This window comes from Schistocerca piceifrons, chromosome 1 (assembly GCF_021461385.2).
Source record: "Schistocerca piceifrons isolate TAMUIC-IGC-003096 chromosome 1, iqSchPice1.1, whole genome shotgun sequence".
Classification (NCBI taxonomy): Eukaryota; Metazoa; Arthropoda; class Insecta; order Orthoptera; family Acrididae; genus Schistocerca; species Schistocerca piceifrons.
In genome coordinates, this window is record NC_060138.1 from 992,623,758 (window position 1) to 992,650,497 (window position 26,740).

The window sequence follows — 26,740 nt, forward strand, 5'->3', positions numbered from 1 at the left end:
CTCTTCGTCGTCAGTTGACGTAGCTTCTTCGGGATGTCAAACAGTGTAGGTACTGCATTCCACATGAGTTGGGATGTCAAACAGTGTGGGTACTGCATCCCACAAGAGTTTATTATTGTCTGCAGTCATGAACTAGTTTGGTTCAAAGTGTGGCGAGCAAAAAAGCTTAACATTATTGTAAAGGTAAATAGGGTATTTTTTCATAAGGTCTTCTCGTCTGCTATTCACTAACCATTTTCAGCTCCTAAAACGAAACATTAATCATTAATACATTTTTAGTTTGCAAGCGAATCATGATGATACAGTTTAGTAACATGATGGTGTATACCTCTCAGGGTCCTCAGGAAACCTAAATAAAGACAGATGCAGTATCATTTTCTTGTTGTGGCTGCATGTTAGTGCGATACAGACGCTCCCGTTTTTAAAAACCATTTTGCAAACCAAAATAAACGACTACCATTAGCTTTCACGATTGCGCCGAACTCAATAGTTTTATACGTAATGGCTGCTTGGCGCGTTGCTGGCGCAGTAGGCAACAAAATCGAGTCGAAATGTGGCGACTGTTATTTTAGGCTGTGGTATGGTGCGGAAGCTGCTCCTGCGATTTTATTGTGATGTGTACACTTTCATCATAGATTTAGCTGTTGCGCAGAGTTTAACACATCTCTGGCGCATATGTCAGTAGATTGTGGCGTAAACAGTTTGTCGACAGTGGGTGTACCTTTTGTTTATATGATATTACCACACTATGTTTATTAAGTTTATGATAATTATTTCATTCGTGTGTGTTGGATACGCCAGGATACATAAGCTGGAAATCAAGGTTAGTTTGTCAAACTGTCTTTACGTCGTGTGTCACATGAAACTGTTTTAACAAATCTTTGTCACTTATTCCGTAGAAGCGTGTATTTTGGTTCTCGACTTGCAACGCAAACTATTTTTCCCTTTTATGGCTGTGTTCATCGCAACGTTGCTAAGGCATGGTTTGTGTTACTTTAAACTGTTCACGGCAACATTCCTAACTCATCCATCCATCACCATTTACGTGCAGCCGACGTCTTCATGAGTTATTTGAAACAACGTGTACACTGGGAATTGACATGTTCTACAAAATGCTTACGTGTTGTATAATACTACCTGCTGTTAACTAGTCTGTAAAGGATCAAATAACAAATGTATATAAATTGTATGAAAGAACATCACAAGAAGAAATATATAGTTTCTTGATTGATAGTATAATCATTAATTCGGTTGTCATAGTGCTAACGTGGTTTTGAGTTTAGGTAGTTGGTGTGATAACGTGGGTTGTGGAAGAATTTTCAGTGAATTGTTACGATTTTTTAAAATATAGATCTGATTAGTTTAGTGGTTTTTGTGTGGAAAGAAGTCTAATTTTTTGAAGTTGCTTTTATGTTAGGTATGAATATGACAGTTAAGTTCATGAGTGTATCGTTACGTTGTGAGATGGGTGGTAATTTCAGCAAACAGTTTCTGCAGATGTTCGGTCTTATTGCTGAATATGTTAGATGTCGTGTTTGTGGCAACAACATGAGGTTGACGAGAGTTCCATCTGCTCGAGCCCTGGACATGTGTATGTGGCGTTGTTGGAGCGCGCGGTGGCGTGTGTGTTGTAACGCAATGCCGTAAATTAATTGTTTTATGATATTATTCGTTTTGGGATGGTGCGGTGTTCTTGTTGTTGTACATTTAACACGTCCTCTCCCTAAACTCCCAATTTTCCTCTGTTGTTTTGCAAGTTTCATTTTATTGTTGGATTATTGATTTATTTATTTTAATTGTATTTATGGACCTCTGAATTAATACTGTACATGACATGCACATGGTGATGCAAGTACATACATTTGATGTTGGACATTATGATAATTTGCTGGTGAAGTTTACACAAACATGAGCTTACATACATATTTTCTGAGAAGTTATGAACACACAAATTATATACTCAGTTACACATTTATATTTTAGTGCTGTATTCCTGTGACACATATATACACAACAGTATCTGGTCGGATATTCTCTCTGCACTTAATTTGTTTAGTAACAGATGATATATATGCAATATTTTTATTCTTTACAAAATTCTTTGCTGCAATATGTTTCATGTTTCTTTCTATCAAAGGGCCCAAAACTTAGGCAGTAAGAATCGTTCCTGTCGACATGAACTACAATTGGCAGCCAGTTGTTCCCATTGTGTTCAGTTGTCCCGGGCAGAGCCTCCTCCACATGTTTGACAAGACATTTCAGCAACCACAGTTTGTTCTTATTTCCTGACCTGCCTGCTAGTTCCCTGAATGGTGCCATTAACTGCATAATGTTGGAGCTCCAACTCAACATTTGGTTTTAAATATTTCACATGCTATTGTGCCATATTTCCGTGTATTCTATTGAAAGTCCCTATGAAGTCCAGTGCATGGAAAATTTTAATGTGTTTAATAGTTCCACCTATTAAAGCTTTTGCTGTACAACCTTCACTTCTTTTTGAAATATGTTGATGAACCCATCTATCAGCATCCTTAGGGAAAGGGGGGGGGGGGGGTCTTAGGGTGCCACCAGTTGCAGGTGTGTTACATTTGAGCAAATAATTCGTAATTTCTTGACAATTAGTCATACTTGAGCAGCCTTGCTCATGAGGTTTAAGTGAAGTTTTAACAGGTGGAACATAGAGCATGGAACTGAATTTGTTTATGAGCTACATATAAGTTCTGAGCCAGATAGTATTTAGACTTACTTCAGGGGAGTAAGGAGAACAAGGCCTCTTTGAGTGGGGAGGTGTATTATACACAAGTATCAGTGATGCTGTGCATGAATGGAATACAGACAGTGGTTTTCTACACCATGGATTCTGCTTGCCAATTGGGATAGAGATAGCAACAGAGAGCCTTAGAATATCATAGTAGAACCAAAATGTTTCAGACAGATGAAAATTTAAATTATTAGTGATGAACAACAAAAGCTTTCATGAATTGTACAGAATTCGAAGGACTTTTGTAAGTCAGGTGGATTAACATAAAACTTTGTACCAAATGTCAGAAAAAACTCAAAATTGGTTTTAGAGAAGACCTCAGGGTGCAACTATATGGATACTGAAATCACAGGTTAAAGTGGATTGATGTGGATGTGATCTTAGCCACTATGTAAGCAACTAGGGTATAAGCTGATTGTGTTTAGAGAATTGTTTGTTTAAGATTCTCGAAGAATGAGCCATAAATATGAAATTGGACATTCTGCCGGCTGCCAGATTCACCTGCAGGGTTAATGGGGAACTTGAGCATACCTCAGTCTTCAAGTACATTTATTTAAGGCTTCTACATTCCTGTAATAGACTGGGCAAATTACAATTATATATATCATTTATCATTGATAACTTCCTTTGCAGGCAGTGTTAAACCCTTCCACGAAAATGACCAGCAACAGATAGTTTAAAAGTACATTTCCGATGAAAATATGTTGATGGTTTGCTAATTAAACACTTGACATTATTGAGGATATTTGCATCTTGATTGGGATCAGTGATTGTGATGTGGCTGCAGTCTAAAGTGATCACTAAGATACAAAGGGCTTCTAGAACAAGTATTAAATAAAATATGTTAAACAAATTCCGCAGATCACATCAGGCAGAAGAGGCATTGTGATCTGAGGTATTGTTGTTCCTGAGGAGAAATATTCCTGAATAGGCCAGTAATTGGATCTGCAGAAGAATTGTGCACTGAATTAAATTAAGATAAGAAGAGGACAAGGGAAACATCTCTGTTGGGGATTGCTGCATGGAATTTGAAGACAATGAATAAGAAGGTAAAATAGAAAATTTGGGTCTAGTGTAGCAGGGGATACAACCCGTCGGCTTTGGACAATGACGTCACAAGTCGCCAGATAGCAGTTTACCATTTTCGCTTTTGCTGTTATGTTTCAGTTTCGTTTTTTTACTGATTGCTTAATAAAGTGGATCTGTTTATTCTATCTGGTGAAATTTTTTTTTAAAAAGCCAAAAAACACTTATCAGCCACTGAAGGGAGCTACAACACTAAGAAGAATCGCTTCTCGATTGGCGACTTGTGACGTCAATGTCCAAAGCCGACGGGTTGTATCCCCTGCTACACTAGTCCCGAAAATTTGAAGAGAGAAATGGAGAGACATAATATGCTTCTTTTAGGGTTAAGGAAAAGGGGAATTTATTGTTGAGACTACAGTATGAGTTACAAAGGATTGGAGAGGAAGGAAAATGGGGTTGGAATTATGTGCAGGAAACATCTAGGCAAGAAGACAATGAGGGTTGTTCCAGTTTGCGACCGAGTGCTACCACTGAAATTAAAGAGTAACCCTGTGGTTGCATTGATCATTCAAGTTTAAGTGTCAAGATCAGATGTAGAAGAAGAGTAAGTGGACAAAATATTCGAGCTTATTGAGAAAGTAAACGAAGAAAATGGGAAAGAACAAATAAACTGTAATGATAGGAGACTGGAATAGTATCGTGAGAAAGGGAAGAAGATAGTTGGAGACTATAGACTGGGAAAGACCAATGAAAGGAGAGAAACTGATCGCCTTCTATGAACAATTTGATCTCTGGATTGGTAATATATGGTTTAAGCACTATCAACGAAGATTAGACAGGGTGAGTCACTAACTATTGCTACCAAGAATAACTCTGAAAGTATGATAGGAGCTGAAAAGTTTGTGGGACAAAAGTTGCTTGGGACAACAGGGGCCATAATATGGCATTGGTTTCTCGTTGCTAGGTGGGGTCGCTTCAGAGATACGAAGGTCAACTTTGTTTTTTTTTTTTTTTTTAATGGGATGCTATAGTTTGGTACTTATATTCTGATAGCGGCTATTGAGACAAATCCAGTTATGTGCAACAGTAAGGTCTTTGAAGGTTAATGAAGGTCACAATTGTGGCATGAATGTACATTTAGAGGTGTTTGAAGTGATGACCATTGGTATCAATGAATTGCTGCAATCTTCTTATCATGGTTTGAGTGGTATGCCTTATCACAGCAGCCCTTATTGAAGCACATGCTGTGAACATTTCCGTGGTTCGTGAATATAGCCTCATCAGTAAATAAAATCAAATTAATAAATGTGTCGTCCTTCTGAATCTGCAGTTGAGCCCATCAGCAGAATTCAGTGCAACACATACAATCTGTCTCAGTTAATTCTTGGTGGAGACTGATATGGTAAGGATGATATTTATGGTGATGCAGAACACGAACAACATTGCTCTGGCTCATGCCAGATTCCCTTGCAATTTGACATGAACTGACACAAGGATCTCGAACGACAGTGGCAAGAGTACTCATTTCCGTTTCCTTCTTAGTAACTTTCCTTTTGCCAGATATGTTTCCGATGCGTTAAATATCCAGTTGTTCTCAATTCATCATACACATATTTACACGTATGACATTTAGGGTGAGTACGTTGAGGATATCTTTCAGCGTATAAGTCTATAGCTCTCACCGAATTTTGTTAGCATTCTCCGTAAATGAGAAGCATATTGACTTGTTCTTCGAAGGAATACATCATTCACATTCTCTTAATTCGACAATACTAGTCTTATGGCTTCTATTAGTGTTGTATTGTGAAACCGTCGAATCGTGTTTACATGTCAGTAGCACGTTAGATGGATACGCATTATTTAGTGAATATTTACTATTTGCATGATATACAAGAGAGAATTGTCAGAGCATGTGCTTCGATAAGTGCCAAAGTGATGAGGAATACCACTCAATCCATGATAAGAAGACTGCAGCACTGCATTGATAACAATGGTCATTACTTCGAACACCTTGTGTAAATGGACGTTAATGCCGCCTTTTTTACCTTCGTTGACCTTCAAAGACCTTACTGTTACATATAATTGGATTCATCTTGATAGTTGCTATCAGAAAATAAGTACCAAACTATAGCATACCATTTAAAAAAAAACAAAGTTGACCTCCATATCTCTGACGCGACCCCACATAGCAACAGGAAACCAATGTCATATTATGGCCCCCATTGTCCCATGCAACATTTGTTCTTCAAACTTTTCAGCTACTATCATACTTCCAGAGTTATTCTAGGTGGCAATAGTTAGTGACTCACCATGTATATGTGGAAAGCTACAGGAGATATTGCTAGATATCAAATAGACTTTGTTATAATCAATCAGAAAGCCAGAAACAGCATTAAGAAGCCAAAAACCTTTCCAGGAACAGACACCGGTACAGACCATGATTTACTTGTAGCAGATATTAGGACAAGATTACAGTATTTTAAGAACAGATTATAGGTAAAGAAATTGGATGTTGGGAAACTGAAGAATGAGAACTTTAAGAAAGAGTATAGTCACTATGTCAAAAATAAAGTGGAATGCTATAGCTACCAATTTTGTGTGTATGCCACTCCATAGTTAGTGAATGAAACTTGTGATTGATTTGGTCACTAGAGGCCATGCAGCCTGCTAATACAATAGCAGTTGCTTGTGCAGCCTGCTGGCTGCACCCCCTGTTGGAACTAATGAATATATAGCGCAAGGCTCCTTGTGCCTTTGTATTGCTAACTGTGTTGTACCCTGACTTCCATGTGTGTGTGCTGTTCAAATAATAAATTACAGTGTTCTTGGGTTAGAATATGGAATGTGCATAAATCAATGGAGAGTGATATACTATTAGAAATACAATGTTGAAAGGATTAGAGATAGAAATTGGAGAAGTGAAAAGATCAAGTAATAAGGAGAGTGGATACCAGGAATTTGTTGGATAAAATGAAGTGCAGGAAATTGAGAACCAACAATTTGGAAGAAGGCAGAAGACAGTACAGAAATCTGAACAATTAACTAAGAAAGTTAACTGACTAGGCTAGAGATGATTGGATGAGGAAACAATATGAGGAAATAGAAGAATTAGAATAGAACATAAAATTGGAAGAAATGTACAGAATGTTGAAATCTTTAACCAGAAGAGAAGTGAGGAAAATAACCAAACAAGGAATGTTTAATAACCATGGGAAGAAGACAGTATGTGTAAAAGAAGAGAAGCAAGTTTGGAAGGAGTATTTGGAAGAGCTATACAGTACAGTGGCAGATAACACCAGGCTTATTTTGGAAGATGAAGGGGCATAGAATGAAGAAGATCAAGGTCCTAAGATATCAGAATGGGAATTAAAGAAATTAGTCCAGCAGTTCCTGGAGCAGAAGACATTAGGCTGTCATAGAATACCATCCGAGACACTGGAAGTCTTAGCTCCAGATTCAGTAGCCCCATTAACTGAGGTAGTAAACAGAATTCGTGACACAGGAATTTGACCTCAGTGGCTACCTAAGATCATTCTACTACCTTTACCTAAAAAGTGCAATGCAAAAGAACGTAAAGACTGTAGGACAGTTAGTTTTGTCAGTCATGTTACAAAGGCTGTAGAGAAAGTTGTTCTAAGGAGAATTGAAAAGAAAATTGAGAAAATACTTGGGAAGACCAGATCAGTTTCAGAAAGGATTAAGAAACAGGAGATGATACAGGTTGTCTAAGGGTGATTGGAGAAAGAGTAATAGAAATGAACAAGGAGGTGTGAATTTGTTTTATCGACTGGGAGACTGGAGTGTACTGCTGAGAATTTTAAAAGATATTGTTACAAATTGGAGAGATAGAAAGTCAATAAAAGAGATGTACACAAAGCAAAAGGTGACAGAATAGGGAATGAGGGGATGGAAGAGATGAGCATTGGAAGGGCTTGTAAGGCAAGGGTGCTCACTGTCACCAAAGCAGTTCAGCATGTATCTAGGAGAACTGATAGGTGAGGTACTAAAGGACACAGAAGGTGTTGTAATTGGAGGAGAATGGGTAAAGACTAATAATAAATATGTGGACAATCAAACAGTGATGGTGGGGTCAGATGATGAGGTACAGCAGATGTTGAAGAGTATTGCAAGAAGGAACGAGGTGTGTGGCATGAAGGTCAACGTGGTAAAGACAACAGTAGTGAGAATAAGTAAGAAGGAAGCTCCAGTTAGCATATTTTAGATGCAAAAAAGAGATAATAAGTAAAACTTAATGACATGGAATGGAAACTGTACAGATGGAAATAAGGAGGGCGGTATCTTTGGGAAAAAGAGCATTTGAAAAGGTGAAGCAGTTAGCCTGATAACATCTAGAAGAATTCCAGTGGAGATGAGGAAAAGATTGGTAAATGTTGTATCTGAAGTGGAGTGTTATACGGCATTGAATCGTGGCAGTTAGGGGGGGAAAAAAAAGGAGAAAGATATTGAGAAAGTTTTGAAATATGACTACAAAGAGGAATGCTTAAGAATGAAGAAGTAATGAAGAAATTAGGGGAAGCAAGATGATTATTGGAAGGAATCAGAAAGATGAAAATATCCTGGCCGGCACATGTACTGTGTAGGAATTGTTTGCAACACGAGTTATGGAGGGAAAATTGATATGAATGAGAGGAAGAGGTAGGAAAAGAATTGTAATAATGAGTGACATTAGAAGACGACAAACTTACAAGCATATGAAGGAAGATGCTCAGAAGAGGACACAATAGAGCCTCTAGTCAAAACGTTTCATAAGACACACACATTAAAGAAGGAGTTAGAAATATCCATTCTAACAGATAGCGTTTAGAGGAACTGTGCTCCAAGTTCATACACGTAATTGATGAAGTCCTAACCAAACGTCTATGAAGAAGGTCTGTTAAAGTTGCCAGAGAAGTACCTTCACCATTATTTCCATCTCCCTAGCATTACATAAAACAATAATGGAAAGAATGAAATGTTCTCAGTCTTCCAGTAATACTTTATCCGTACAATAAAAGGAAAGTTAGAAAAGGCCACTTACTGTACTGTACACTTATCAGTCACCATTATTGTGACACTATACTCGTCCCCCATGTGCATCTTTTCAGGGGTGCATTTGGCCTTGACTTAATTTTTACGGAGGACAATGCATGACTGAATTGAACAGCACAGGTCGAGGAGCTCTTGGAACGAGACGATATTCAATGAATTGACTGACCTGCTCATTCCCCCATCTTAAATACCATTGATCACATGTGGGATGCATTGGGCAAATGTATTGCAGCATGTCCACATGCACCAATGACCATCCAGCTGTTGTCAACTGCGGTGGTTGAGAAATGGAACACACTACCACAAGAACTGCTTATGAATCTTGTGGCCAGCATGGGAGCATGTTACAGAGCATACATTGTCATCCGCAGTAATCCCACACACTTAAGAAGTGTGTCCCAACTTTTGTAATGTCCAGGGAACCATCATAAATTGCAGAGACTTCAGTGTAATTATTGTGTTTTAATAAAAGTATCATTTCTGTTGGTCTGTGTATTTCTTTCAGTTACCTTCTGTACTATACTGTAGCAGCTCTGTCTATAGTCCAGTTACTGAAGGAAGATTAGGGGGAAAATTGGTTTAGTCATCAATCTTTGCATATGGTAGGGAAGAGTGCATACTAAAAATCCTGGCTGGTGGTTATGTGCGGATGTTTGAAGGTCACTTTTTATGTTTTTTGTGGCTAACAGTAAAACAGCAGCTACCAACAAAAATGTTTTCCAATACAAAATTTAACTACATGACATTTCCAACACAAAAATTTTATTCGTTTTTTTATTAGGACTAATAGTTTCCACGTTGCAAGGGATGGAAGTAGAAGGGAAGGTAGAGCGCTGATTTATGGTCATGCAATTTCCTTCTTCATAGCTCTGCAAAATGGAGAGTGAAGAGGTGATTTCCCAGTTTCTCTACTGCAGTGTGTCACAAAAAGCAAATACAGTGTATTTCACAAAATTATACTGATCCTTCCGCAGCACATCTTATGAATGATTGGCAGCACAGTGTACAGACGTGCCTGGAATGGGGGAGGGGGGGTGGGTTGCTTATATTCCACAAACACAACACAGAATACAGATATGAATTACTATAATACTATCACAGGAAATGTAAATGGACAGAATCTAAGTAAATCTCTGCACACTATTCTGCACTTCTAAAGAGGAAATTAATTAGCTTACTCAACCTGTACAGCAGCTGTGGTGTTCTTCTGGGAAAGCTGACTTCCTCTATTACCAGTGCTGCTCACTTTTCAGTTTACTTTCAGGCTATTCCTCCCCAGCATTTGCTGTCCAGTTTTCTTATTTGAGTAGACAAAATAAATTCACTGAGCCTGCATTTATGTAGGGAAGTTATTTTAGTTATGTGAGTATGTGTTTGCAGTTTTTAAGTGAGCTGTCATGGAAAAAAGCTCAAGAACAGGAGCTGTCATCTGCCTACCATACTGAAGAACCCCCAAAGTGTAACTTAAAAATGGTTCAAATGGCTCTGAGCACTATGGGACTTAACTGCTGAGGTCATCAGTCCCCTAGACCTTAGAACTAGGTAAATTTAACTAACCTAAGGACATCACATACATCTATGCCCGAGGCAGGATTCAAACCTGCGACTGTAGCGGTCACGCGGTTCAAGAAGGTAGTGCCTAGAACCGCTCGGCCACTCCGGCCGGCAAAGTGTAACTTCCCATCGTTATGTATTTTACAATGTTGGTTTCGTTGTTGTTGCTGTCAGACGCTGGAATACTTTTCACAGCACGAGAGGTATAAAATGCATCACCCAAGCCTCAGCTGTCCCAACATCTGAAGAGGCCAAGTGTTTTAAATTGTCTCCCTCTGCAACAGAAGTAGGCCACCTAGGTGTTATGCAGCTTCAGAAATTTCAACATCATTTAAGCAATGCAATACAGCAGATTATTGTTCTAGACTTGAACATGATCAGTCCCAATCCATCTGACATTTTCACATCCATCTTGTGAGATTGACTGTGGATGTGTGGTAAGTGGCTCCATTCAGTGTAGCCCACTATTCAAGTGCCAGCAATTCCCAAATGGAAGAAATTTATACAGTCCGTCAGTAACACAATGGTGGGAGAAGTGCAGTAACTTTCTGGTCATTCATCAATTCGCCACCAAGTGACAATAACATGATTACACAGCTCTACAATACTCAACCAATGCTAGGTAGCAGCAAGGTGTCACTTTTACCAACACAGCCCCTTTCCCAGCCACACTGCGTAGATCATTAACATCACACTTGCAAAATATACACTTCTCAGTGATTGTTTATAGGACTGTATTTTACACAAGAGCACACTTAAAAACTCCCATTTTAGTATTCACTTGACGAAGGGAAAATATCTCCACTGTATAAACATGAGCTCAGTGAAGTTATTTTTTCTGCTCACATAAGAGAACGAGACAGGAAATTCTGTAAACTTGAATGTGAAAGTAAGCAGCTCCCATTGTGGGAGAAATTGTCTTTTCCAGGAGAACGTTGCAATTGCTGTACAAAACGACTAACAATCAATTTCCCCTCTAGCATTGTAGAACAATGCGTAAAGATTTACATAGAATCTGTGTGATGTGTTTCCTGCATTTGTTTTATTAGCAACTCATATTTGTATTCTTTGTAGTGTTAATGCACCTAGTGGAAAATAAATACCCCTGGGCCTCTCTGCATACTGTGTCACCAGTGACTCATAAGGTGAGCAGCAAAACTATTGGGTTAACTTTGTGAAACACCGTATAATTGCTTCTTGTGACATAATCCTGTATAAATTATGTTATAGGGTGTGATGGGCTGGGGTGAAGGGTAGAAGTGCGTGAGAAGGCAGGTCGCCACATTGTGGTCGTGCACTTCCCTCCTTTGCAGGTCTGCTAACTAAAGAGCAAGCAGGCAATTCGCACTCTCTCTACCACATTATGTCACAAGAAGCAATTATATGGCGTTTCACAAAGTTAACCCTACCGTTCCGCTGCTCACCTTATGAATCACTGGTGACTCAGTGCGCCGATAGCACAATTCTTCTGCACTTAGATGTGCTGGACACATTTAATGTTTGTTCTCAACCAGTTAGATTAACAATAAATGTGAATTTTATACCATTAAACCATTATTTTTAATCATAGCTGAGATTTTCCCATCACCTGCGACATGTAAATTATTGGTCCTAGAAAAGAAAAAACAAAAGGGCTGTTTTTGTAGGAAATTAATTTTAATTTAATTTTGTGCATGGAGCCATTTTTCACTAAAACTGTGGTTTTCGGAGTATTCAAGAAAAACATAAAACAGTGACCACCTCACTCCCCCCCCCCCTCCCCCAACCCCTTTGCTCACACCTCACCAATCAGGATTTTTAGAATGTGCTCATGGTAGGCCATCCTACAATTATACAGAATTTTGTCTACACAAGTCTTTTCCCCTGTTCAATGTTTTTTGGTCTTCGTTGATTGGCCTACTTACTATACATCATGCAAAAGTTACTTTCATCCTTATGTTTTGCACACCAGTTTGCATACTGTTGGTAGTCCATATACATTGTCCAGAAGAATCTAGCTATGCAACTGAATGTTTCAAAGACAAAATTAGTTATAATAGAGTGTGTATCAATGCGGTCAATTACTTCGTGGACTTTCTGCAATTCCTCCCAAGGTAGCTATATATTGTTAAATCAGTCACATTAGTTTCTAGACAGAGGATGCACAGGTGAGAATATTTGTGTGTGTGTGTGTGTGTGTGGGCGCGCGCGCGCGCGCGCGCGCGAGAGAGAGAGAGAGAGAGAGAGAGAGAGAGAGAGAGAGAGAGAGAGAGAGAGAGAGAGAGGAATATATATTCAATTGTGAATGTTTTACAAAATGTGTTTGTTATTTTTAACATTTGATATAATACTTTGTTATTTAATGATCATAATTATAACTATTTATTGTTGCAGAATGATGCCAGAAAATACATTGCTCTTAGCACGTTTGGTTTTTACAAACGTGGAATATTAGATGTGAAACTTACAGACTTCCATGCACATCCTTTTGATGAAAATGCTGTTGTGAGTATAATACATGATTACTGGAGCTTTTACATTGTTTTTCTTTACATATCGAATTTTAATTTGTACAGATTGTGAAAGACAACAGCTGTATAGAGATGTATTTTTTCGTCATTTTCTCTGATTGTATGCTCTCGGCCTTCTTTCTGCTATTTGTACTTGGCCTTCAGAGGAATAGAAAACATGCATTATGACCTTGCTTTGCCATTTGTGTTTGCACACTACAACATGGACTGGCGCTTGAGCTTCAAGTACCCATGTCCGGAACACCATTTTAATATATCAAGCGTTTTCATAAAAGCTCACACTGCTGGATGAAATATTAATTCAGGACACTGACAGTGATGTTAGATGATACGTGTGTCTCCAGATATACTCCAGATAGAAACAAGAACATGCCGATGCGATTGTTTAAAGATTTATGATGACCTTTGACAACAGAAGATGCTCTATGTACAGGGTGTTCCAAAACTATTAACTGAGATTAATACAGGAGGTAGAGAACATCAAAACAAATATATTTTGGTAAGCAACATATGGTGTTTGAAGTCAACTTGTATTCCTAGGAAACATTTTTTTAGTGGTGCTGAGATAAGCCTTTGTGTTTGTCACTGACTGGAATATGTACTGACATGCAAATATTCACAATTCGCGTGTTTGGGCACATGTGAATCCATGTCGTACTCGATCTTGTGCTTATAAATAGTGATTCGGTGTTAAAAGTGTGGGCCAGCATTCTCGGTGATAGGTTGATTGGACCATACACTCTTCCATTCCACCTCAGTGGACAGAGATACTGCTTCTTTGTGGAAAGCATATTGCCAGAACTGCTGGATGCTGGAGTATGTACCTCCAAATGTTAGACAGAGGGCGGACTTGCAGCACAATGGGGCACTAGCCCATTTGAGCATTGCTGTGAGGAATCATCTGAGAGCCTTCTTTGGGAAACAATGAGTTGCCCAAGGTGGCCCTGTGGCCTGGCATCCAGGTCACCTGACCTCATGTGTCAGGATTTCTACCTCTGGGGACATATGAAAGAGCTGTTGTATGAAACTGTTGTGTAAACAGAAGACAACCTCATGGCTAGAATTTCTGTTGCTGCCCGTACCGTAAGAACTCACCAGGAATCTTTGGAGGCACAACAGTCAACGATCCGATGATGTACAGCATGCAAACAGGCCAGTGGTTGCACATTCGAGCATTTTCTGTGAATGCCACTGCTGTATTTAGCATGCTAAACTACCTTCTGTATAAATCATCCCTAGCATCAGAAATTGCTGTCAGGGACTGTATGACCTGAACTAAATATATTTGTTTTGATGTTCTCTATCTCCTGTATTAATTTGAAAATATAGTTTTGGAATACCGTGTGTACTTAAGTATTTATATTAACTGGAAAATTAAGCAAGAAGGTTGAAGTACTGATCAGGAATATGATATGTACTACTAGCACTATTATGCTTCAGTTAAAATAACTCTGTGATTAATGTTTCAGCAAGTTGAGGGGTATGGGCCAGGTGCCAGCCAGTTGTCTCTGTCTTTCGAAGGCCTTATTCTTACTGTGTCGTCTGTTCTGTAGGTGCAAGCAGCCCCTGTTGACCATGGCTGGCTGCACACTGATAACACTGCTCCCTGACCACTGCAAAGTGTCAATCCTAAATTTATTGTGTTCAAGCTGTACAAGAAGTAATAACACATTGAACAACATGGAGCATTGGTTAAGATGCTGTATTTAGTGAGGAGTGGGCTTCAGATACTTGCATGGCATCCCAGATTGAGTGTTTTTACAGTTTCCCGAAGTATAACGTCACAATATTTGTTGAACTTTATACACACTACTTTAAATGTATGGCAACCAAACCCAAAATATTCCATGATTTCAATAAACAGGACTGCTGTGTGACTTCGTAGGCTTTTCCAGCATAATATGTCTTGAAAGTCTCTTCAGATTTGCAGCCGGATCCAAAAACCAACTCGATTCAATATTTGAGAACTGTGCACCATCTTCAAGTGCTTATGCTGATGAGTCCCTCTAAGAACTGATGCCAGGCTGCAGATGGATGTTCTATATAGGCCTCCTTACCATACACGGCGCATGTGCTGCCCATCAGAGTTGCTCCCCTCCAAGACTGGACAGGTGATGCCACCCTTAGTAGAACACCATCACCAATGATATATCGCAGTCAGAGGCGATTTTCAAACACTAGGACTGTCTGTACCGAAGAATGTACTGTTTTGATGTGGGGTAGTAAGGGGTTCCATGTCCTGCTAAGAGGAAACCCATTGTCTCTATTAATTAAATTATCCACCAACCTAATTTCAATTGCCTCTTTACAGACATTGTTCCAAAGACCGGAAGTGTTGGCAATGATAATAATTTTGTAAAATTTCATACCATGTCCTTCGTTTAAGCAATGTTCTGCTACCACTGATCTTTCCAGCTGTTGTAGACTTCTATGATGGCAATGTTCCATGCACTTGTCATGAACTGTGCAAATCGAACAGCCGATGTAAGCCTTCCCACATTGACCGGAATTTTGTATGTACCAGGCTTCAAATACCCATATGGGGAGGAGATGGTGAAACTTGTACGGAAGTTAGATAAACTTCGGAGCAAAACTGGAAAGCTGTTGAGTACACCCGCCTTACAGTTGAACTTGTCATTGCAGTTTTTGAGAGATGTGTCTCCCTGAGTTGATGATTCCACATGGGCACTATCATATTGGGCACATCAGAGCACCATTACCAGACAGTCTTCTAAATTTGAATGGCTTCAGTCTCATCCTACAGCATCAGAAGGGGAAGAACACCGATGCACTGTGGTTAATCTTTTTAACAAAGCATTTGATTGGTCCACAGTGGCAATGTTGGAGAAACATTTAAATTTTGCTTGCACTCCAAAGAGACTTACTTTCACAGAGTTTATCTGTTACGTAGAACAAGCAGTACACAGCCTCCCAGAGAACCAGGTGGAAGAAATAAGGCAAGAGGTGTCCCACCATGGCCACCATGGGATAACATCTCTTCTGCAGAGAGAGCAGCCATTCGTCCCCTTAGGAATGATGATGAAGTCGTAGTTCTACCAGCTGACAAGGGGAATGCTACAGTTGAAGTGACATAGGATGATTACATCCTTAAAATGGATTTACTACTCAATGGCCTGGCTTACAGAAGACTATCTAGTGACCCCATAGAATGGATTAAGTGCTAGTCACTTTCACTTTTGAAAAAGAGCTCGTTGTCCAAAGATTTATGTAAGAAGGGGTTCCTCTACATCCTATTGTTAGTAATTTGGGTGCACCCACTTATAACCTGGCAAAGTATTTAACATTGTTTTCAGTCCTTATGTTGGCAAGTGTGAACAGCATATCTCCAATTCAGTGTATTTTATTTGATGATTGAAATCTGTGAGTCTGGGTCCTTCAGATTTGTTAGTGAGTTTTGATGTGGTATCTCTGTTTCCATGAGTCCCACTGGAAGAGTCCCTTAGTTTGAGTAGTGAGAAACTAGATGAAGAGCTGGTGAAGCTTTGTTGTCATATGCTGATATCTAAATATATTTTATTTAACAGTAACATTTTTGAACAGAATGACGGAGTGGCTATGGGTAGTCCTCTGTCACCCATAATCGCTAATTTATTTATGGAGGACATTGAGGATGTGGCACTGAGGACTTTGGCTTTGCGACAAACGTGCTTCTGGAGGTATGTGGATGATACCTTTTTTGTGTGGCCACATGGATGTGGTTCTCTCAATGGATTTCTGGACCACTTCAGCTATCTTCATCCCAGGATTAAGTTTACCATGGAGGTTGAAAGTGATGGGATGCTTCCATTCTTGGATGTTATGGTTTACAAAATATCGGGTGGTACTCTGGGACATACTGTTCACTGAAAGCCAATGCAAACAGATCGGTATTGTATTATAAGAGTTGTCATCCACCACACCAATGCAGTGGTGACCTTAGGACTCTGGTATGCAGAGCATATGCCATTTCCGATGCATACAGTTCAATCCAGGAACTTGCACATTTGCTTGCTGTTTTTATGGAAAATGGATACTCTGAGAAGCAGATTCATCAAGCTATGGAGATTGGACCATCACCAGAGATGCAAGAAGAGGAGCGTAGATTGGTGACCTTTATTCCTTTTGCTGGGGGCATATTGTTCAAGTTTGGAAGAATTTTAAGGAGTTTTAGCATTAAGAAAATAAGAGTGTGTTCTGTCCACCTTCCAAGATTAGGGGACCACTCAGCTCTGTGAAAGATGAGTTGGGGCTTAGGAAGCCTGGTATATACAAAATTCTGTGTCAATGTGGGAAGGCTAACATTGGCCGTTCGATTCACACAGTTTATGACAGGTGCATGGAACATCACTGTCATATGAGGCTACAACAGCCGGAAAAATCGGCAGTAGTAGAACGTTGCTTAAACAAGGGACACGGCATGAAATTTGATGAAACTGTGATCACTGCCAACACTTCCAGTCTTTGGAGCAGTGTCTATAAAGAAGCAATTGAAATTAGGTTGGCAGATAATTTAATTAATAGAGACAATGGGTTTCCTCTTAGCAAGACATGGAACCCTATACCATCCCACATCAGAACAGAATGTTCTTTGGTGCGACTAGTCCGAGTGTTCGAAAATCATTTCTGAGTGCGATACATCATTGCCGCTGGTGTTCTGCTTAGGGTGGCGTTACCTGCCCAATCTTGGAGGGCAGCAACTGTGATGGGCAGCGCACGCACCGTGTGTGGTACGGAGACCTGTATAGGACGTCGATTTGCAGCCTGGCATCACTTCTCACCGGGGCTCATCAGCAGAAGCAACATTCTCCTAAAGATAGTGAACAATGGGATCCCTGAAATATTGAATTGAGTTGATTTTAGTATCCGGAAGAAAATCTGAAGAAATTTTCAAGACTGCTGTGACTGTTAGAATTCATTATTGGATAACATGACCAGTTTCACAAATTAAATTTGCATCTTTGGGTGCTTCATGTCAAAAGATTAAAGGTTCTATTTAAACTGGGTAAAGCCATCTGTTGACAGTGGTTAGTTGGTGCTGGCAAGAGCAATGCTTCCTCACCAGGCTGTCTACAATGGAGGTTGGGGATGGTCCTAGCCCCCAGTACATTTAATCATAGATGCTTGCACATTTGTGACTCAGAGATTTTAAATACCAGTGTATAAAAGTTGGAAATGGCTTTATCTGGTTTAAATAGAACCTTTAAACTTGTGTCTTGGAGGACCTGAAGATGCAAATTTTAATTTGCCAAACTGGTCATGTTCTCCAATAAATAACTCTGTCACAGTGGTCTTGTTTATTCAAATAATGTTCGACTTTAATAAAGTAATACACTCTTTGTAAATAATAATAATAATAATAATAATAATAATAATAATAATAATAACAATAATACACTCTTTCAAATTCTGAAGATAACAGTGGTAATATACAGGGAATAACAGGTACAGGTTATGCTCTACATGTACAGAAGCCAGATGGCATTTGGGAGAGTCTAAGGACATGAAAGGGCAGTGGTTGAGAAGGGACTGAGACAGGGTTGCAGTCTATCCGTACTGTTATTCAATCTGTACATAGATCAAGCAGTAAAGGAAGCCACAGAAAAATTTGGAGAACAAATTAAAGTTCAGGGAGAAGAAATAAGAACTTTTAGGTCAGCAAATATTATTGTAATTCTGCTAGAGGCAAAAAAGGACATGGGAGTGCAGTTGAATAGAATTGATAATGTCTTGAAAGGAGGGTGTAAGATGAACATTAACAAAAGCAAAACAAGGGAATGGAATGTAGGCAAATTAAATCACATGATGCTGAGGGGATTAAGTTAGGAAATGAGACACTAAAAGTAGTTGGTAAATTTTGCTATTTGAGCAGCAAAGTAGAAAGTCCCTCAGGTAAATGGTGATGACCAAAGTAGGAAGGCCCCCAGGGGCTCAGCATTCATTTGCTGAGTACGGGCTTGGCGACCCCGGGGTCCTGAGCTGGGGACTGGTCAGCGCCACCAGTCTCCTGTCACCGTAACCCCCAGACATGCTTCAGCGACCACCATATGGTGTGGCGGTGGAATGTTGTGTGCTGCGGGGAATGGTAATCTTGGCTTGACCGCCTGGATTGCGAGGAAGGTAAACCTCTATAAAAACCCCTCAATCTTACGGTGTGCTGCGCGCCTATAAGATGCATGGCTGTTGGGGTGGAACAGTCGCAAGTGGGCAACCTCTGGGGCACCTGCCGCATCCTAGTTGTATAAGGCTTACCTAGGCACACGGGGCTCTGTCTAGGTGGACTTCTAGTTCCCTAGCTGCTCTTGGGACTGAGATAGCTCCTTCGAAATCCTATTTTCTTCCTCCCAGTGGAAAGGGTGGGCCGCTGGAAGGTTCTAACACCCAGTCTCTTAAGAGGGCTTGTGCAGTCAGTCCCCCTGACTCTGGCAATTCTTTGACAAGTCGAGTCTTAAGTAACAGAATGCATTCTGGTAACCTGAACGTGTTTCTCATTGTGAAACAGAAGGAGGGTAGTTTCAAGAAGGTTTCGCCTTTCTATATACAAAAGGGTTTGGAGGGAATCTGTGGCTCCTTAAAATCGGTGAAGCGCTTACGTAATGGGACCTTGCTAGTGGAAACTTCCACTTCCCAGCAAGCAACTAACCTCCAGTCTGCTAAATGCCTTGGAGAGTATGCCATAGACACTGAACTGCACAGCACCTTGAACTATAGCAAAGGTGTTGTGACATGCCGGGATCTAGTTGACATTCCCAAGGAAGAACTGCAACGTGAGTGAGCTCCGGAAGGTATCGTTGATGTCCAACATATCATGAGGAGGGTTGATGGCAATCTTGTCAAATCCGACTCCTTTATTCTGACCTTCAGTAGCACGAAACTTCCTGAACATGTTAAAGCTGGCTTCCTTCCTCTTAGTGTGAGGCCTTATTTCCTGACCCCAATGCGCTGTTTCAAATGCCAGCATTTTGGGCATACCACCTTAGGATGCAAAGGCGAAGCAACTTGTGGCAACTGTGGTAAGGCTGCTCATGAAGGAGTTGGTTGCCCCTCTCCAGCCAAATGTATCAATTGCTCTGGGAACCACCCTGTTTGGAGTAGGGACTGCCGAATATTTTTAGAGGAACGCAAAGTCCAGGAAATAAAAACAACCAAGCGTATCCCCTATGGTGAGGCCAAGAAGATCTGTAAGTCGATGCAACCTCCCACATTTGCTACATCTTTTGCATCCCTGGTTCAGAAGCCTACTCCAAAAGTCGGTGCCTCAACGCAGACAGAGGTGGTGAGTGTTGGCACTAATACCTGCAGCTGTCAGTGCACTTGCAACGCAGCCAGTGTTTCAGAGCCAGTAGCCCCTATTCGAACGGCAGACAAAGGTACAGTGGCGAACTTGGGCCAGCCCCTGGCGCCTCCAACAGCTGAGGATGTTCCGAAGCCCAGTACAGCCATTACCACTCCCACATCAGCTCCCCCAAAGCCCACCAAATCGCAGAAAGCTCCCATACAGCAACAACAGCGGGTCAAATCCCATGGTAAACTGTCTGACCATGCAGATGTTGTTTTACGTGAGGCTTCATCTGACTCTTCCCCGGAGTTGATGGAATATGATGTATGTGTGGGGCAATCATCTCACCCCACGCCTGCCCCTCCACCTGCAGCGGTCTCCCCGCCCCATCGGAGAGACAGGATGAAGGTGCTACCCCCATCATAGATGGCTCCCATCCTTCAGTGGAACTTGCAAGGGTTCAGGGCGCATGTGGAGGAACTTTGTCTACTATCTCAGGGTAGACCACTGTGCCTATGTCTCCAGGAGACTTATTTCCATCCCTCTTACTCCCCTGAGATACGTGGCTATACACTCCACAAAAAGGACGACCTGCGTGGAGAGAGAGCTAGAGGAGGCGTAGGTATTTTCGTCAGGACAGACTACCACTCCTCGCCTCTCTCACTTACGACGACTTTACAGGCCGTCGCTGTGTCCGTGCATGTGCATCATCCATTGACTGTGTGTTCGCTCTACTTACCCCCACATGATGTACTTGAAGCGGCCCTCACTGACCTTCTTACACAGCTCCCCCAGCCATTCATTATTTGTGGTGATTTTAATGCCCACAATGTGCTTTGGGGCTCTGCAATTACCTGTCCAAGGGGTAGAGCAATTGAGAGGCTTCTCCTGTCATCCTGTGCCTACTTGCTCAATGGAGGACAGAGCACTCATTTCTGCACGGCGACTGGGTCGTTCTCTGCCATTGATCTCTCGCTTTGCTCTCCAGCTTTTGCCGCGAGTGCTCATTGGGAAGTGGTCGCTGACTTGCACAGCAGTGATCATTTCCCAATCTGGATTCACCTGCCAGATCGCGAGGGTCCCGAAAGGAAACCACCACGATGGGTGCTCAGTGGAGCCGACTGGACATTTTATAGCCAGCTGGCCCAGTTCAAACACTGTGCGAATGTTGAGGCGTGGGTGGATCATATTACCAAAACGGTCCACCATGCTGCTGCAGCATCCATTCCACAGTCCACAGGCCACCGGAAGAGGCCACCTGTCCCTTGGTGGAGTGCCGAATGCCGCTCTGCAATCAGGACCAGGCGTGCGGCTCTGTGTCGGTTCCAGTGTCGGCCGACTGCTGACAATCTTGCAGCCTTTCAGGTGGCTAGGGCAAGATGTCACCGCATTATTCGCGAGAGCAAGAAGAGGTCGTGGCAAAAGTTCCTGAACACCATTAATCGTTCCACCAAATGTTCCATTGTGTGGGAGAGGTGGGAGGTGCCCCATAGCTGCTGTAATGAATGACGGCACTCTCCACATGGATCCGCGAGACATTGCCCAGACTATGGCAGTGTATTTTGCCACAGTTACTGCAACAACCAGTCAGGATCCAGGTTTCCAGCACCATAGAGCGGTTGCTGAGAGATGTAGTCTGGACTTCCAGTTTACAACTGCCCATTTTCTATGTGGGAGCTGGATTCTGCATTGTCTGGAGCTCGTGGCACATCCCCTGGTCATGACAGGATCCATTACAGTATGCTATGGCACCTCACAATGCTCAACAGAGAAATCCTCCTCGCACTTTTTAATGCCATTTGGGTGTCAGGTCACTTTCCTGACGCATGGCGTGAAGCAGTTTTAATCCCTTTTTTGAAACCTGGGAAAGACCGCACGAGCCCAAGTAGCTACCGTAGTGTTGCCCTCACTAGTTGCATAGGGAAGACCTTGGAGCGGATGGTCAACCGCCGCCTTGTCTGGATGTTAGAATCCCAGCAACTCCTTAGTTGCTTTCAAGTGTGGGTTCAGGAGGTTTCGTTCCACCTTCGATAACCTTGCCCTCCTGGAGGCGGCTATACAAAAAGCTTTCCTACGCCGTCACCACCTTCTAGGTGCATTTTTCGACATCGAGAAGGCCTATGATACCACTTGGAGGCGTCTCATCCTGGAGCAGCTTCACGAATGGGGTTTTCATGGTTGTCTTCCTCTTTTTATTCAGTCTTTCCTCTCGCCACGATATTTTAGATACTGAATTGGTGACGTCCTGTCTGATCGCTTTAAGCAGGAGAACGGTGTCCCTCAGGGTAGCATTTTAAGTGTGACTCTCTTTGCCATCGCTATTAATAGCATTACGTCCATAGTGAAAAGTCCTGTCCAGTGTTCTTTGTTTGTGGATGATTTCTCTTTGTTTTGCTCTTCTTCAAGCCTTGCAACGACAACTCGTCAGTTGCAACTTACGATTAGGCGTTTGGATGACTGAGCGCAGAAGAGTGGTTTTAAGTTTTCCACCGAGAAGTCCGTATGTTTTCTTTTTCACCGTTCTCGTTCAATTTTAACCTTTCCTGAGTTGCAGATGAGGGACACTATTCTTACTTTTAAAGACACGGTGAGATTTCTGGGGTATCATTTTTGACTCAAAGCTCACGTGGTTACCTCATCTTAAAGACCTGAAACGGCGGTCGCTTCAGGCTTTAAGTATTTTTAAATGTCTTAGCCACAGTACATGGGGAGCTGACAGGACTTGTCTGCTCTAGTTTTACAGGGCGTTTGTGCGAGCTCGGCTCGATTATGGGTGTATGGGTCTGCAAGGCCTTCTTACTTAAATATGTTGGACGTTGTGCACCATGAAGGGCTTCGGTTTGCCACTGGGGCATTCCGAACTAGCCCCATACCAAGCCTCTGTGCAGAAGCTGGTGAACTGCCACTTCATATGCGGCGGCGGCTACTTACAGTACGCCAGGCGTATAAAACTTTGTCCACCCCATACACACCTGCATCCCATACCGTTGCTCAGTCTCCTCTGGCACGGTTATTTCATAACCGAAAACGTGCAACGCAGCACTATGGGATTCGCGCACAGGATTGCCTCGCTGCGATGTCTATGGATGGTCTTCGTGTTTTACGTCGCGGTTGGAGCAGATCTCCACTTTGGCTCCTCCGGAGACCCAAACTTATTTTAGATTTGACTAATTTTAAGAAAGATAGCACACCAGATCTTACATTCCAATCTCTGTTTTTTAACATTTCAGATGTGCATCACGGTTTCACTGTCGTTTACACTGATGGCTCCAAACAGGAGAATTTCCTTGGCTGTTCTGTAGTGTTCCCTGATCAAGTTACCCGAATTCGCCTCCCTGCTGAATATACCGTTTTCGCAGCAGAGCTCCACGCGATCCTGAAGGCACTGGAGCAGATGAATCGTGTTTGGGGTGATAGATTTCTTCTCTGCTCCGATTCTCTTAGTGTCTTACAATCACTGCAGAACCTGTACCCGACTGAGGAGATGGTCTGGCTGATATATGACCAACTGCACTTGCTCCAACGGTGGGGTGCAGAGGTATCCTTCTGCTGGGTGTCTGGTCATTTCGGCATATGGGGCAATGAACAGGCCGATTGGGCTGCCAAGGAGGCCTGCAGAGAGCAGGATGTGGTCCAGTGTCCTATCCCCTTGCAGTCTGTCATCTCTGCACTCCACAGGAAGTGCATGGAGTTGTGGGAGGACGAATGGCTGGCGGTGACGGCCAGTAAACTGCGGTTGGTAAAGTCAACCACTCGGCCATGGCGTTCCTCCTGCCGGTTGCTCAGGCAGGAAGAGGTGGCCCTCACACGTCTTCAGATCGGGCACTGTCCTCTCACACATAGCTTTTTATTACGGCGGGAGGATCCTCCATTTTGTGATGCTTGTGGTGTGCACATCTCTGTCCGCCACATTTTAACAGACTGCATTTTATACCGTGATGCAAGGGCAGAAGCACAAGTTGATGGGGATCTGGCTTGTGTTTTAGCTAACGATGAGACGTGTGTGTCTAGGGTTTTTAAGTTTTGTGATGTGTCTGGACTCTGGCCTAAACTTTTAGGCTGGAGGTTTTAGTGTATTGCAGAGTGGCTGACTCCACCCTTTTTCCTTGCGGTCAGTCAGCCACTTCCATCTGCTACTTTGTTTTAGCTCTCTCTACCATTTTCTTTGTGTGTTGTCCATGTTTTACTACTGACGCCTTGCTTCATCCCACACTTCGGTGTGGGTGAGCACATATTTTTCAATGATTGTTCCCCGTGTTTTATGTTCCGTTTTATATAACTGTTCTGAGTTTTTTTCTTGACACCCGTCTCACTATGTTACTGAACGGGCGCTGAAGACCTTGCTGTCGTGCACCCAAAAACCCCTCTACTACTCTACTACTACAAAGTAGAAAGGATATCAAATGTAGACTGGCAATGGCAAGAAAAGCATTTCTGAAGAAAAGAAATCTGTTAACATCAAATATAATATTAAATGTTAAGAAATATTTTCCAAAAGTATTTTTGTAGTAACACGATTCACATTTTCCGTCGCACTTCACCTAGTGTAGACCGGGAACTGTCTGCTAGGCATGCCCGATGTGAACTGACTGGGCATGGCCCGTACTTCCCAAGTTGTTGTTCTGCCGGCAGAGGGCGCGGCTGAATTCTCGCGTGCCCTCTAGTGGACGGGACTTTACTTGCAGCAACTACTGTCTGTGCCATGCCATGCCGTGCCGTGCCAATGTGCCCCTCCCATGATCTTTCTGGTGGCCACTGCACTCCTCCTCCTTCGAGGGGTGAAGCCACTGTGATCCACTGCATCGGAAGGTGGAGCATCGTGCAGTAGCGATGACCTCCACGTCCGTTGGAAGGCTGGAGTCAGGGGGATCTGCAACCCTCGAGCTGGAACCTTCGAATACAGTTGGAAGTGACCCACACGAAGAGGACCCAGTCATCCCACCACCGGAGCCCGGGACAGAACGGGCGACAAGCCGTCGAACTCCGGATCCCGGTCCACCTACAAAAATCCTGGAAGGTCTGCGAAATAAACTGAGGTCCATTGTCCGATACCAGGGTGACTGGGAGACCTTCTACAGAAAAGATTTTTGCTAGTGCTTGGATTCCAACTTCTGAAGTGGTTGAGGAGCAGCGAACCACATATGGGAATCGGGAATAAGCATCAATGACAATGAGCCAGAAGCCATTGAGAAATGGGCCTGCAAAATCTATGTGAACACGTTCTCATGCCTGGGTTGCAGGCAGCCATGAAGAGAATGCTGACCTGGGAGATGCCTGTTGGCTTGCACACTGGGAACAGGTGGCCACCAAGTGCTCAATTTCCCTGTCAATACCGGGCCAGTACACATGTCTGCGAGCCAAGGTTTTAGTATGGGAAACACCCCAGTGCCCCTCATGTAATAACGTGAGGACCTCCATTCGCAAACTTGCAGGAACAACCACGTGAGGAGCTGTATCATCGGTAGCCAGAAGGAGAACTCCTTCCAAGACTGAGAGGCGGTCTCGTAGAACAAAATAATTACGAAGAGGGTCCGAGGCCCGACCTGGAGGTTGGGATGACCACCCCTGCTGAACGAGGCGAACTACTTGCTGGAGAACCGGGTCAGCTGCCGTTTCCCTGGCGACTCTAGAACTAGTGATCGGGAAGCCATCCACCGCTTGGCGGGACGCCACATCCAAATGAAAACACATAATCTCCTCCCGATCGAACTTAGGATCCGGGCCCACCAGAAGATGGGAAAGAGCGTCAGCATTGGCATGCTGTCCAGTAGAGCGAAAATGAATGTCATAATGGTACTTAGAGAGGAACTAGGCCCAGTGCTACAGTCTGTGGGCCGCTCTATCCAGAATCTGAGAGGTGGGGCCAAATAACGATACTAATGGCTTATGGTCAGTGATTAATTGAAACTTCGTGCCATACAAGAAAGGGTGACACTTGGTAACAGCGTAGACAATGGCCAAAGCCTCTTTTTCCACCTGGGAGTAATGGGCCTGCGCGGGACTAAGAGTTTTAGACGCAAACACCAGTGGCTGCTCGGAGCCATCCACGTTGCAATGGGCCAGGACCACCCCCACCCCATACTGCGAAGGATCTGTAGCCAGGACCAACGGCTTATTGGGGTCAAAAGTAGCCAAACAAGGCGCTGATGTGAGGAGGCCCTTCAACGAGGTGAACGCTCACTCGCATGCAGGCGACCAATCAAAAGGAATACCCTTGCGCAGAAGGCAGTACAGGGGGAAGGCTATGGTGGAAGCCCTGGGAATGAACCAGTGGTAATAGGCAATCTTGCCTAAGAAAGCTTGTAACTCCTTCAGCGAAGCGGGCCATGGAAGGTCAACGATACCTTGGACCAAACTTCCTAGCGGCTGGATGCCGTGCCGAGAGATGGTGTAGCCCACATACTCAATGGACGGTTGGAAGAAGTTCGACTTATGCAGGTTGCGACACAGACCCACGAATCTGAATTTGAGAAAGAGGGTTCGAAGGTTGTGCAAGTGTTCCTTCATGCTGTGGCCTGTGACAATTGTGTCGTCCAGGTAATTAATACAATGAGGGATTGTCGA

At 42.6% G+C, this 26,740-nt stretch overlaps 1 protein-coding gene across 1 annotated transcript in view; it reads left to right on the top strand.

Moving 5' to 3' along the window:
• The first annotated feature begins 630 nt into the window (after nucleotides 1-630).
• The window catches only part of LOC124795120 (protein GPR107), a 174,789-nt gene continuing 148,679 nt past the window's right edge, over nucleotides 631-26,740 (top strand). Inside the window, exons 1-2 of the mRNA XM_047258983.1 lie at nucleotides 631-823; nucleotides 12,764-12,874. Coding sequence (XP_047114939.1) covers nucleotides 749-823; nucleotides 12,764-12,874 — 186 coding nt within the window. The 5' untranslated portion in view covers nucleotides 631-748. The remainder of the gene's footprint in view (nucleotides 824-12,763; nucleotides 12,875-26,740) is intronic.